This window comes from Pecten maximus, chromosome 5 (genome assembly GCF_902652985.1).
Source record: "Pecten maximus chromosome 5, xPecMax1.1, whole genome shotgun sequence".
Lineage (NCBI taxonomy): Eukaryota > Metazoa > Mollusca > Bivalvia > Pectinida > Pectinidae > Pecten > Pecten maximus.
This window is the reverse complement of record NC_047019.1, coordinates 47,208,085-47,224,609: the sequence shown is the minus strand read 5'-3', so window position 1 is coordinate 47,224,609 and position 16,525 is coordinate 47,208,085. Positions and strand designations below refer to the sequence as shown.

Here is a 16,525-nt window from a genome sequence, read left to right as displayed (position 1 = left end):
TCGAGAAGCCTTGAGGTTTATGCGGTAAATGTTATGCTGTCGCAACTACTCATCAGGAGCGATCTGCGGACAATAGTAATTTTTGTGAAATTTGTGTTTCTTGCAATGTTTACTGAGGGGCTCAGTGGCGATTAGAATGTAAACAGCTGTGCTTCAGTTGCAGTTGTCAGACCTTGGAGGTGTTTAAGGATTTTTTGTGCATCATTTCTATTTTTTCTATATATTTTGCAATGAGCGTCAATACGTCAAGTCCATATGTGAGACGTGGAACAGCATATGATCTCTAAAGTTTATGTGTAGCTGTTGGTGATATTCCACCTTTCCTAAACACCAGCTTCCAGGATTGTATAGATGTTTTTTTTTTTGCACATTTGATCCTTTCTTTGACGTTTGTCTTATTAGACCTGGGACGCGTCATGCCTAGGTGCATTGTTTCTGCAGTTGATGTTATTTTGGATTGTCCAATGCTTATATATGTTTCCTGGTTTTTGCTGTTCCCATATTATTTAAAACTGATTTTGCAGGATTGAAGGTGACTCGATCAGTGTGGTGTTATAGTCATTTAGCTCTAACAATGCTTGTATTTCATGGTGGCAAGGAGGGCAATGTCAGCTGCGCATGTAGGACAGGCTACATTGATGTCTCCAATGTGGGTTCCCATGGCAGTGCTAGTTATACTGTCCAGTATGGTGTTATTATATACTTTATAGAGTGTGGTTGAGAGCTTGGCTCCCTGTTTATTTCCCTGTTTGAGCTGTACAGCGTCTGAGAGGTTGTCTTCCCATTTGACGTTTATGTTGGAATTCCTGTACATGTTCCTCAAGTAGGATCCAGAGAGGTCCCGTGACTCCTGCATGGTAAATCTTGTTGAATAATATCTCATGGTTCATTGTGTCAAAGGCTTTTTGTGCGTCCAGTGTTTCCAGAAACAGGTCTTTCTTGTTTTCGTTTCATTTATGATAGCCTCAGAGACCATAAAAGCAGCCACTGAATTCTAATCATACGAACGCTTACAATCTATGCCTAAATGACGCTTACAATCTATGTCTAAATGTATGTACACACAATCGAACGCCACCTGACAACGATTACACGTGGTTTATTTACACCAGCATGTTAAGCTAACAATACATCACATACACACATAGCACACGAAGCAAGGCATCCGATATAAACATACCTGAAGGGTACAACGATTAAAACATCAGATCACATGATTGATATATATTCCTGTCCACGGAATAAAGCCGAAAAACACATTCACAAACATTACGATCGTTTATAAGCTTTCATTCAGAAATCTTTAAGCATTACCTATACGCTGTTCGTTAATATTTATTTGACTAGCTAAACTTTTCATGCATCAGCCTGTTTGTAAAGTTTTATAGAAATCACTACTCTGTTCCCAAAGTTGTTTAAGCATACAAATCAGCTTGTACGTCGAAACCAGTACTGTGTTGTCATACAGTTATTTTGTAACTTACACATGTTGTATGCAGTTACCAGTTTTGAAGCTGTACAAACCCACAATACGCCACTCTTAATACAGGAAATGCATTCAGCCCTATACAGGTTATACTGACAGTCTGACCGGGTTATACTGACAGTCTGACCAGGTTATACTGACAGTCTGACCAGGTTATACTGACAGTCTGACTAGGTTATACTGACAGTCTGACCAGGTTATACTGACAGTCTAACAAGGTTATACTGATTGTCTGACCAGGTTATACTGACATGAGTCGTGAGCCATATGTTTCCGTATTTTGACGTTTATCCGTCTCTAGCTTCGTCTGACGATGCTTGCAACTGACGACCTCGATTTGTTGTTACTGGTATTGACCAGGCAGATGTATTTTTTTCGTCTGTCTGGGCGGACGACGGACTCTCCTCCATTGTCTGGATAGATGAACCACACGCGTAATTCCACTCGTCCGCGAAGGCGTCGCCGTTCTCCTTGGACACTGTATATTCGGGTGGCGGGTCATGTCGAGATGAGTTGTCTGTTTTTGGGGCGGCAGAATATCTTAACCAGGGTCTTTTTTTCTTTGTTTTAAAAATATTGATAAGATCACTTAGTACGACGAGTGCCACAGGTACGACTAGCAGTATAGCGCCCACTGATCCGATCGCCTTGGACGACGGACGGCTGTCCTCTGCACTGATGTATCGGCGGAGGTTTACTGCAAATAAACAAAGTGGTTATTTCTGAAAGTATAAACTGAAAAGAAAAAGAAACGCAATAAGAAATTTCTTGGTAATAGTCCGGTTGCCAAACCCCGATTTCTCTTTAAACCTTGCATTATCGTCCACATAATGTTTTTTTTATTTATTTTTGCAAGTTGGAGGGGTGCTGATCCCAGAACTGCTTTTGTACCACTCTGGCACCTTTGAGCATTTTGAAATATTCAAGATGGCCGTCAAGATGGCTAAAATCTGAATAAATCACTTTATTAAACTAGAGTTATAATTTCTGTATCTATACTGGGGTTTTGGGGACCAGGGAAGACACTTAGATCATGTTAAATACAATTGAGTAATTAGGCCTTCAACTTAATCCAGAATGGCCACCGAAACCTCAACATTGCAATAAGTCATGTATTGTTTCCCTTAGAGTGGTAATTGGTGTTTATGTTTTGATATGAAGATTGCGTTATAGTAACACAATCACAATCAAAATATTGTTCAATATGAATTGAAATTATGTTATGATTAAATGTTATGCCAAGTATGGATTATATTACAAGCGACCCATAGAAGCCCTTCCATATGCAGTGCTGTCAGGTATTCTTGGAGGTCAGCATGTAATTCGTCATCAACCTTGGTTGTCGAATGAAATCTGGTCAGACATGTTTATCATAACAACATTTATGCGGTATGGTCATGGTCCTTGATGACCTTTGGGGATAACTTTTAACTAATCTGCTCTTAAACGATGGGCACTGAGCCTTCATGTCTGCAGTAGCCTCACCAAAGACATAGCAGAAGAAAACACAAAACCACAAGCTATTTCTCACAGGGAGGATATGCCAGCTTGTATACGTACCTTGGGTTCTACAGACATTCCGAGTATAGCATAAAGAGTGGCACTCGAATTTGTGTGCAGGGGAAAGGGCAACAAGATGTCACATGATTGCGCTCACTACTCCCTTACCTGTTCAACAAGTTATCTAACAGTCACAGAAAACAAAGTTGACCTTGCGCCACACGAGGTCCATATAGGTGTTTTGCTAGAAAGAACTGACATGAGAACAACTCACGAGGAGGCAGACGTGACTATTCCACAGCAAATGGCGTGTCTTGCAACACAAGGACGCAAGTGCATCAAAGTACTGTGTGACGATACTGATGTATTGATCTTACTGGCTTATCTGTACCACATCCAGAATATGACATGCTCTGTCATAATGGAAGCAACCAGTCCACAAAGGTCATCTGTAGATAAACGAGCAACGGCAAAGAAATATGCTAATATAGTACAACACCTTTTGGCAGCACATGCTTTGTCAGGATGTGACACTATTGCCTATATGTTTTGGAAAAGGACAGAACTGAAGGTTTTCAAAAAGGAACACACACTCAGATAGCTTGGTGAGCAGGCAGCAGATATAAATGAAGTAATTTCAGAGCTCACATCATTTGTTGCGACATGTGATGGCAGCAATGATATCTCCAAACTTCGCTTTCAAATATTAGTATCATACCTTGCGGAGAAACAACTTACCACAACGCCGAATTAAGGTCACTGCCACCAACATTTAGTCATTTGCTGAAAAAGCCAAACGTGTTTATATACAGGTGTAGATTTAGAAGGCAGTTCTAGAGAAAGGCCCATCTGAACTTGATGCGAGAGGTTTTGGCTGGATCCGGGATGAAGCCTCAAAAACTCAGATATCCGTTACACTGCCTTCCAACGTACCCCCAACTCCCCTGGAATTCCGAAGATGATCAAATGTGGTTGCACTAGTGATCATCCGTGTGCAACAGCTAGATGTGTCTGCCAGAAGGCTCAGTTGACATGCACAGTTTTCTTTGACTGCGCCATGGAACACATCTTTGAGAATCAGTGGACCACATATACAGCTCAGCTGAGTGATACTGGAAATGGAACTGAGGATGGGTGAGGAAAGAGCTAAGTGAATATTATATAATACACCTAAAGTGGATGTTATTATACGCACAGTGTGTGCAAAAGGAGGAAGTAACACAAATATTTTCTTTTGTACTGGTGTGGTTGGTGTCATAGGTACACCTATACCCCCATAAAACTGTATGTGTATGGGCTGTGGTTGGTGTCATAGGTACACCTATACCCCCATAAAACTGTATGTGTATGGGTTGTGGTTGGTGTCATAGGTACACCTATACCCCCATAAAACTGTATGTGTATGGGTTGTGGTTGGTGTCATAGGTACACCTATAACGTTTAAGTATAACGTTTAAAAACAAATCATTTGACTGATAAACATGATCATGGTTTCGACAAACATTGTCATTGCGAGCTCTGAGTTCGTACTTTGATTTTCGTGGTGGTCATTAAACATCTTGGATTTGACTAATTACATTATGGAGTTGGTTTTTAACATGTTCATAATGTGTTCCTTGCCTCATAAAAACACAACAAAGACCACTCTAGGGAAACAATAAATCACTTATTGCAATTTTGAGGTTTTGGCGGCCATTTTGGCGGCTATTTTGCCGGCCATTTTATATTGAATTAAAGAATTGATTAATGCATTGTATTTTACATGATTTTAATGGCATCTATGGCCCTAAAAAACCCAGTATAGACATAAAACAAATGTAACTCTAAAGTAATAAATGAATTACTTATTGCTATTTTTAGATGTTTTTCCTTCCGCCTTCATATTAGCTGGGCTAATTGAAAAGTAAATACCAGTATAATAGTCATTTGTTAGCTTGCTTTGTTTTATTTAAACCTTAAATATCCATAGTACTTTATTTTGTACCAAAATACCATTGACATTTGACCCAGTGATATTGACCTTTGGTCGGTTGAGTTCTTGTTAAATTCCAAACAACTTTGCCATATCAAAATGTTCACAGTGAAAAAATACATACACTGACTTGGATATTTAACCTTTTAACCCACTGACCTTGCCCCGATCAGTCGGTTAGAGCGCCATCCACGTGACCTCGGGTGAAGATCCGAGCTGCGCGGTTCGACACTTATGTTTCCCGGGAAACTGAGAAACGGGCTATATGCGACGGGCATCCCGTATGTAGTTTAGTGAGGTAGTCACAAACTACTACAAGGAGACACCGCCTCAAAATGACCCAGTGTGTTCACACCGTGTTAAAATTAATAAATTTTACTTTGCCCTTTGGGATTATGAGATAATCTCCGAAAACGAAAGTGCTGATGGACGTTCGGACGGACATCCGGACGTCCGGACGGTCACCGTGAACAAAAAATAAATTTTGTTTTATATATATAAATCCGTATGCTTTTTTTTTGTTACAAGAATTCAGTTGTCTGATATAAAAAAAAACATTTTCTGATAAAAATAAGTAATATTTTCTGATTCAAACAATGGTCTGATATAAACAATAGGTAACATTTTCTGATGTAAAACAATTGGTAATATTTTCTATTTCCTCTTCATTATTTGTCCTGTACATTTATTTCTTCCTTTCTTTTTACGTCAGTTATTCGATTTTTTTAAGTCCATCTGTTAGTGACCGTACCTAATTTGTACTTACCGGGAGTCTTGATAACATAAATTGTTCGTTTTAGTTAATTCGTCTGTTTGTATGGACTCTTTGTTAAGGATATCATAATGAGTATCACTTGTCATCCAGTAGTACCTACACACTATTCTTATGTACTCACAACTCTGCACGTCTATAGGCTGGTTTACCTGGATGTTTGTGTAAATAATATACAAGATTTTGTGTGTCAAAATTAATTAGTTCCGTTTACCTGACGTTTTCTTCTTGTCGACAGTTAGTTCCCTCTTCAGCGCCTCGACTAACTCATTTAATTCATCCGCTTTTGTCAGGTTCTGTTGAATTCTTGTATAACACAGGCAAGACGAGGTATGTTCACACGTTTCTGGATAACATGGTAGCATATACACGAATTAATGGATCCCACAAAATAGTATTCAAAATTTTTTAGTTTGCAGATAAATGTTAACATAACACATCAGCAATGTTTCCGTTATATAACACAACACACAGACAATGTTTCCGTTATATAACACAACACACAGACAAAATTGTCGTTATATAACACAACGAACAGACAATGTTTCCGTTATATAACACAACACACAGACAAAATTGTCGTTATATAACACAACGAACAGACAATGTTTCCGTTATATAACACAACACAGACAAAATTGTCGTTATATAACACAACACACAGACAAAATTGTCGTTATATAACACAACACACAGACAAAATTGTCGTTATATAACAACACACAGACAATGTTGTCGTTATACAACACAACACACAGACAAAATTGTCGTTATATAACACAACACACAGACAAAGTTTCCGTTATATAACACAATACACAGACAATGTTTCCGTTATATAACACAATACACAGACAATGTTGTCGTTATACAACATAACACACAGACAATGTTGTCGTTATACAACATAACACACAGACATGTTTCCGTTATATAACACAACACACAGACAATGTTGTCGTTATATAACACAATACACAGACAATGTTTCCGTTATATAACACAACACACAGACAATGTTGTCGTTATATAACACAACACACAGACAAAGTTTCGTTATATTACACAACACACAGACAATGTTGTCGTTATATAACTCAACAAACAGACACTGTTGTCGTTATATAACACAACACACAGACAATGTTGTCGTTATATAACACAACACACAGACAATGTTGTCGTTATATAACACAACACACAGACAATGTTGTCGTTATATAACACAATACACAGACAATGTTGTCGTTATATAACATAACACACAGACAATGTTGTCGTTATATAACACAACACACAGACAATGTTGTCGTTATATAACATAACACACAGACAATGTTGTCGTTATACAACATAACACACAGACAAAGGTTCCGTTATATAACACAACACACAGACAATGTTGTCGTTATATAACACAACACACAGACAAAGGTTCCGTTATATAACACAACACACAGACAATGTTGTCGTTATACAACACAACACACAGACAATGTTTCCGTTATATAACACAACACACAGGCAATGTTTCCGTTATATAACACAATACACAGACAATGTTGTCGTTATATAACACAATACACATACAATGTTGTCGTTATACAACACAACACACAGACAATGTTGTCGTTATATAACACAACACACAGACAATGTTTCCGTTATACAACACAACACACAGACAATGTTGTCGTTATATAACACAATACACAGACAATGTTGTCGTGATACAACACAACACACAGACAATGTTGTCGTTATATAACACAACACACAGGCAATGTTTCCGTTATACAACACAACACACAGACAATGTTGTCATTATATAACACAATACGCAGACAATGTTGTCGTTATATAACACAACACACAGGCAATGTTTCCGTTATATAACACAACACACAGACAATGTTGTCGTTATATAACACAACACACAGACAAAGTTTCGTTATATAACACAATACACAGACAATGTTGTCGTTATACAACACAACACACAGACAAAGTTTCGTTATATTACACAATACACAGACAATGTTGTCGTTATACAACACAACACACAGACAAAGTTTCGTTATATTACACAATACACAGACAATGTTTCCGTTATATAACACAACACACAGACAAAGTTTCGTTATATAACACAACACACAGACAATGTTGTCGTTATACAACACAACACACAGACAAAGTTTCGTTATATAACACAATACACAGACAATGTTGTCGTTATATAACACAATACACAGACAAAGTTTCGTTATATAACACAACACACAGACAATGTTGTCGTTATATAACAACACACAGACAATGTTGTCGTTATACAACACAACACACAGACAAAATTGTCGTTATATAACACAACACACAGACAAAGTTTCCGTTATATAACACAATACACAGACAATGTTTCCGTTATATAACACAATACACAGACAATGTTGTCGTTATACAACATAACACACAGACAATGTTGTCGTTATACAACATAACACACAGACATGTTTCCGTTATATAACACAACACACAGACAATGTTGTCGTTATATAACACAATACACAGACAATGTTTCCGTTATATAACACAACACACAGACAATGTTGTCGTTATATAACACAACACACAGACAAAGTTTCGTTATATTACACAACACACAGACAATGTTGTCGTTATATAACTCAACAAACAGACACTGTTGTCGTTATATAACACAACACACAGACAATGTTGTCGTTATATAACACAACACACAGACAATGTTGTCGTTATATAACACAACACACAGACAATGTTGTCGTTATATAACACAATACACAGACAATGTTGTCGTTATATAACATAACACACAGACAATGTTGTCGTTATATAACACAACACACAGACAATGTTGTCGTTATATAACACAACACACAGACAAAGGTTCCGTTATATAACACAACACACAGACAATGTTGTCGTTATACAACACAACACACAGACAATGTTTCCGTTATATAACACAACACACAGGCAATGTTTCCGTTATATAACACAATACACAGACAATGTTGTCGTTATATAACACAATACACATACAATGTTGTCGTTATACAACACAACACACAGACAATGTTGTCGTTATATAACACAACACACAGACAATGTTTCCGTTATACAACACAACACACAGACAATGTTGTCGTTATATAACACAATACACAGACAATGTTGTCGTGATACAACACAACACACAGACAATGTTGTCGTTATATAACACAACACACAGGCAATGTTTCCGTTATACAACACAACACACAGACAATGTTGTCATTATATAACACAATACGCAGACAATGTTGTCGTTATATAACACAACACACAGGCAATGTTTCCGTTATATAACACAACACACAGACAATGTTGTCGTTATATAACACAACACACAGACAAAGTTTCGTTATATAACACAATACACAGACAATGTTGTCGTTATACAACACAACACACAGACAAAGTTTCGTTATATTACACAATACACAGACAATGTTGTCGTTATACAACACAACACACAGACAAAGTTTCGTTATATTACACAATACACAGACAATGTTTCCGTTATATAACACAACACACAGACAAAGTTTCGTTATATAACACAACACACAGACAATGTTGTCGTTATACAACACAACACACAGACAAAGTTTCGTTATATAACACAATACACAGACAATGTTGTCGTTATATAACACAATACACAGACAAAGTTTCGTTATATAACACAACACACAGACAATGTTGTCGTTATATAACACAACACACAGACAAAGTTTCGTTATATAACACAATACACAGACAATGTTGTCGTTATACAACACAACACACAGACAAAGTTTCGTTATATTACACAATACACAGACAATGTTGTCGTTATACAACACAACACACAGACAAAGTTTCGTTATATTACACAATACACAGACAATGTTTCCGTTATATAACACAAAACACAGACAATGTTGTCGTTATATAACACAACACACAGACGCTGTTGTCGTTATATAACACAACACACAGACGCTGTTGTCGTTATATAACACAACACACAGACAATGTTGTCGTTATACAACACAACACACAGACAAAGGTTCCGTTATATAACACAACACACAGACAATGTTGTCGTTATACAACACAATACACAGACAATGTTGTCGTTATATAACACAACACACAGACAATGTTTCCGTTATATAACACAACACACAGACAATGTTGTCGTTATACAACACAATACACTGACAATGTTGTCGTTATATAACACAACACACAGACAATGTTTCCGTTATATAACACAACACACAGACAATGTTTCCGTTATACAACACAACACACAGACGCTGTTGTCGTTATATAACACAACACACAGACGCTGTTGTCGTTATATAACACAACACACAGACGCTGTTGTCGTTATATAACACAACACACAGACAATGTTGTCGTTATACAACACAACACACAGACAAAGGTTCCGTTATATAACACAATACACAGACAATGTTTCCGTTATATAACACAACACACAGACAATGTTGTCGTTATATAACACAACACACAGACGCTGTTGTCGTTATATAACACAACACACAGACGCTGTTGTCGTTATATAACACAACACACAGACGCTGTTGTCGTTATATAACACAACACACAGACAATGTTGTCGTTATACAACACAACACACAGACAATGTTGTCGTTATATAACAACACACAGACAAAGGTTCCGTTATATAACACAATACACAGACAATGTTGTCGTTATACAACACAACACACAGACAATGTTGTCGTTATATAACAACACACAGACAAAGTTTCGTTATATAACACAATACACAGACAAAGTTTCGTTATATTACACAATACACAGACAATGTTGTCGTTATATAACACAACACACAGACAATGTTTCCGTTATACAACACAACACACAGACAATGTTGTCGTTATATAACACAATACACAGACAATGTTGTCGTTATATAACACAATACACAGACAATGTTGTCGTCATATAACACAATACACAGACAATGTTGTCGTTATATAACATACCACACAAACAATGTTTCCGTTATATAACACAACACACAGACGCTGTTGTCGTTATATAACACAACACACAAACAATGTTGTCGTTATATAACACAACACACAGACAATGTTGTCGTTATATAACACAACACACAGACAAAGGTTCCGTTATATAACACAACACACAGACAATGTTGTCGTTATATAACATACCACACAAACAATGTTTCCGTTATATAACACAACACACAGACGCTGTTGTCGTTATATAACACAACACACAAACAATGTTGTCGTTATATAACACAACACACAGACAATGTTGTCGTTATATAACACAACACACAGACAATGTTTCCGTTATATTACACAACACACAGACAATGTTGTCGTTATATAACACAACACACAGACAATGTTGTCGTTGTATAACACAACACACAGACAATGTTGTCGTTATATAACACAACACACAGACGCTGTTGTCGTTATATAACACAACACACAGACAATGTTGTCGTTATACAACACAACACACAGACAAAGGTTCCGTTATATAACACAATACACAGACAATGTTTCCGTTATATAACACAACACACAGACAATGTTGTCGTTATACAACACAACACACAAACAATGTTGTCGTTATATAACACAACACACAGACAATGTTGTCGTTATATAACACAACACACAGACACTGTTGTCGTTATATAACACAACACAGACAAAATTGTCGTTATATAACACAACACACAGACAAAATTGTCGTTATATAACACAACACACAGACAATGTTGTCGTTATATAACACAATACACAGACAATGTTTCCGTTATACAACACAACACACTGACAATGTTACCGTTATATAACACAACACACAGACAATGTTGTCGTTATATAACACAACACACAGACAATGTTGTCGTTATATAACACAATACACTGACAATGTTTCCGTTATACAACACAACACACAGACAATGTTACCGTTATATAACACAACACACAGACAATGTTTCCGTTATATAACACAATACACAGACAATGTTTCCGTTATATAACATAACACACAGACAATGTTGTCGTTATATAACACAATACACAGACAATGTTGTCGTTATATAACACAACACACAGACAATGTTGTCGTTATATAACACAACACACAGACAATGTTTCCGTTATATAACACAACACACAGACAAAATTGTCGTTATATAACACAACAAACAGACAATGTTTCCGTTATACAACACAACACACAGACAATGTTGTCGTTATATAACACAACACACAAACAATGTTTCCGTTATATAACACAACACACAAACAATGTTTCCGTTATATAACACAACACACAGATAATGTTGTCGTTATATAACACAATACACAGACAAAGTTTCGTTATATTACACAACACACAGACAATGTTGTCGTTATATAACACAACACACAGACAATGTTTCTGTTATATAACACAACACACAGACAATGTTGTCGTTATATAACACAACACACAGACAATGTTTCCGTTATATAACACAACACACATCACTGTTGTCGTTATATAACACAACACACAGACAATGTTGTCGTGATATAACACAACACACAGACAATGTTGTCGTTATATAACACAACACACAGACAATGTTGTCGTTATATAACACAACACACAGACAATGTTTCCGTTATATAACACAACACACATCACTGTTGTCGTTATATAACACAACACACAGACACTGTTGTCGTTATATAACACAACACACAGACACTGTTGTCGTTATATAACACAACACACAGACAATGTTGTCGTTATATAACACAATACACAGACAATGTTGTCGTTATATAACACAACACACAGACAATGTTTCCGTTATATAACACAACACACAGACAATGTTTCCGTTATATAACACAACACACAGACAATGTTGTCGTTATATAACACAACACACAGACAATGTTTCCGTTATATAACACAACACACATCACTGTTGTCGTTATATAACACAACACACAGACAATGTTGTCGTGATATAACACAACACACAGACAATGTTGTCGTTATATAACACAACACACAGACAATGTTGTCGTTATATAACACAACACACAGACAATGTTTCCGTTATATAACACAACACACATCACTGTTGTCGTTATATAACACAACACACAGACACTGTTGTCGTTATATAACACAACACACAGACACTGTTGTCGTTATATAACAAAACACACAGACAATGTTGTCGTTATATAACACAACACACAGATAATGTTGTCGTTATATAACACAACACACAGACAATGTTGTCGTTATACAACACAACACACAGACAATGTCGTTATATAACACAACACACAGACAATGTTTCCGTTATATAACACAACACACAGACAATGTTGTCGTTATATAACACAACACACAGACAATGTTGTCGTTATATAACACAACACAGAAACACTGTTGTCGTTATATAACACAACACACAGACAGTGTTTCCGTTATATAACAAAATACACAGACAATGTTGTCCTATATAACACAACACACAGACAATGTTGACGTTATATAACACAATACACAAACAATGTTGTCGTTATATAACACAACACACAGACAGTGTTGTCGTTATATAACACAACACACAGACAATGTTTCCGTTATATAACACAACACACAGACAATGTTTCCGTTATATAACACAACACACAGACAATGTTTCCGTTATATAACAAAATACACTGACAATGTTGTCGTTATATAACACAACACACAGACAATGTTTCCGTTATACAACACAACACACAGACAAAGGTTCCGTTATATAACACAACACACAGACAATGTTTCCGTTATATAACACAACACACAGACAATGTTGTCGTTATATAACACAACACACAGACAAAGTTTCGTTATATAACACAATACACATACACTGTTGTCGTTATATAACACAACACACATACAATGTTGTCGTTATATAACACAACACACAGACAATGTTGTCGTTATATAACACAACACACAGACAAAGTTTCGTTATACAACACAACACACATACAATGTTGTCGTTATATAACACAACACACATACAATGTTGTCGTTATATAACACAACACACAGACAATGTTGTCGTTATATAACACAACACACAGACAAAGTTTCGTTATATTACACAACACACAGACAATGTTGTCGTTATATAACACAACACACAGACAATGTTGTCGTTATATAACACAACACACAGACAATGTTGTCGTTATATAACACAACACACAGACAATGTTTCCGTTATATAACACAACACACAGACAATGTTGTCGTTATACAACACAATACACAGACAATGTTTCCGTTATATAACACAACACACAGACAATGTTGTCGTTATACAACACAACACACAGACGCTGTTGTCGTTATATAACACAACACACAGACAATGTTTCCGTTATATACCACAACACACAGACAATGTTGTCGTTATACAACACAACACACAGACAATGTTGTCGTTATATAACACAACACACTGACAATGTTGTCGTTATATAACACAACACACAGACAATGTTGTCGTTATATAACACAACACACAGACAATGTTGTCGTTATACAACACAATACACTGACAATGTTGTCGTTATATAACACAACACACAGACAATGTTTCCGTTATACAACACAACACACAGACAATGTTGTCGTTATACAACACAATACACTGACAATGTTGTCGTTATACAACACAACACACAGACAATGTTTCCGTTATATAACACAACACACAGACAATGTTGTCGTTATATAACACAACACACTGACAATGTTGTCGTTATATAACACAACACACTGACAATGTTTCCGTTATATAACACAACACACAGACAATGTTTCCGTTATATAACACAACACACAGACAATGTTGTCGTTATACAACACAACACACAGACAATGTTGTCGTTATATAACACAACACACAGACAATGTTGTCGTTATATAACACAACACACTGACAATGTTTCCGTTATATAACACAACACACAGGCAATGTTGTCGTTATATAACACAACACACAGACAATGTTGTCGTTATATAACACAACACACAGATAATGTTGTCGTTATATAACACAATACACAGATAATGTTGTCGTTATACAACACAACACACAGACAATGTTGTCGTTATATAACACAACACACAGACAATGTTGTCGTTATATAACACAACACACAGACAATGTTGTCGTTATATAACACAACACACAGACAATGTTTCCGTTATATACCACAACACACAGAGAATGTTTCCGTTATATACCACAACACACAGAGAATGTTTCCGTTATACAACACAACACACAGACAATGTTGTCGTTATACAACACAACACACAGACAATGTTTCCGTTATATAACATACCACACTGATAATGTTGTCGTTATATAACACAATACACAGACAATGTTTCAATTTTTTTTTTAAATGTAAACTATATTTATTTTACAACAATTGCAAAGCAAGTTATATCAACTTATATTAATCACGCTTGTTGGCCCGGATGGAAACGCGCGAAGGGTCTTACTGTGGAAGGAAACCGGAGTACCCGGGGAAACCCCACGTGGTCGGGCAGGTGACCTCATACCTTTTCACGTCCTATCGGGGAGTCGAACCCCGGCCGCCTTGGTGAAAGGCAAGTGTGTTACCACTGTGCCACCCGACCACCCAGTGACTGCGATATCTCTGTCGACCGAATCAGATTCAATGTTAAATGTAAAACCGGAATGTCATTGGCAAGGAATCGTGCCGTTGGAAAATGACAGATTCATGGGTCAATTTCAAACGGGTGGTCTGTCGAAAACTGACCGTAGGAAATTGACCGTTGATCACTAACTTGAGTGACCTCAAAAACTCGACCTAACCAATTCGACTCGACCAACTTGATTAAATCAATCCAGTAGCATTGAATATATAGAAATTGTGCTAAATGACAACGGCTTTTAAACCGTTGACTACAAACATGACTGATCTACTTCACTGGACCCCTCCAAGACCCAACCAACTTAAGCTGACCAACTCGACCTCATTGAATACATAGAAATTGGTCGGAAAAGCAATGCCCATACCAGAGTACTAATTCAACGTTTAATATGGAGTCAAATAACAATTCCCATAACAGGGTTCAAATTCGACGCTGAAGATGAAACCGAGCCAAAGAGCAATGTCCTTAACAGGGTTTATTTTCAACGTTAGATATGGAGTCAAGTCATATAGCATTGAATATGGAACCATGCCAACTACCAATGACTAGTGTTAAATGGGTCGAGTTACGTTGGTCGCATCCTCGACAGAGAGGATATGAGATCGTATGAAGTATACTTGATCGTAACCCCTTGAAGTAACGAGAATAAGTTCGTTTTGTTGAGTTACATATATATTGCGCACAGTTTTGAATGGAGTAAATTTCAAACGGGATCCATGTTCCACGTGTTTGAGTGAAGAATAGGCTTACAATTCCAACAGCATTCCGGTTCCGTATTCAACATCGAAAATTACCTCGGTCTCATTTTCAATTTGCACTGACACTGTATTTATGTTTCGTTGGCGGACACAAAATCACACACATACTGTATTGTAGTACATTGACTGGAGTTCACATGGGCATTTTCGTTGTG

At 36.7% G+C, this 16,525-nt stretch overlaps 1 protein-coding gene across 1 annotated transcript in view; it reads right to left on the bottom strand.

Annotated features, from left to right (window-relative positions):
• Positions 1-1,079: 1,079 nt before the first annotated feature.
• The window catches only part of LOC117328200, a 32,659-nt gene continuing 17,213 nt past the window's right edge, over positions 1,080-16,525 (bottom strand). The window contains exons 5-6 of the mRNA XM_033885638.1: positions 5,945-6,076; positions 1,080-2,183 (exon numbers count right to left, since the gene is read on the bottom strand). Coding sequence (XP_033741529.1) covers positions 1,774-2,183; positions 5,945-6,076 — 542 coding nt within the window. The 3' untranslated portion in view covers positions 1,080-1,773. The remainder of the gene's footprint in view (positions 2,184-5,944; positions 6,077-16,525) is intronic.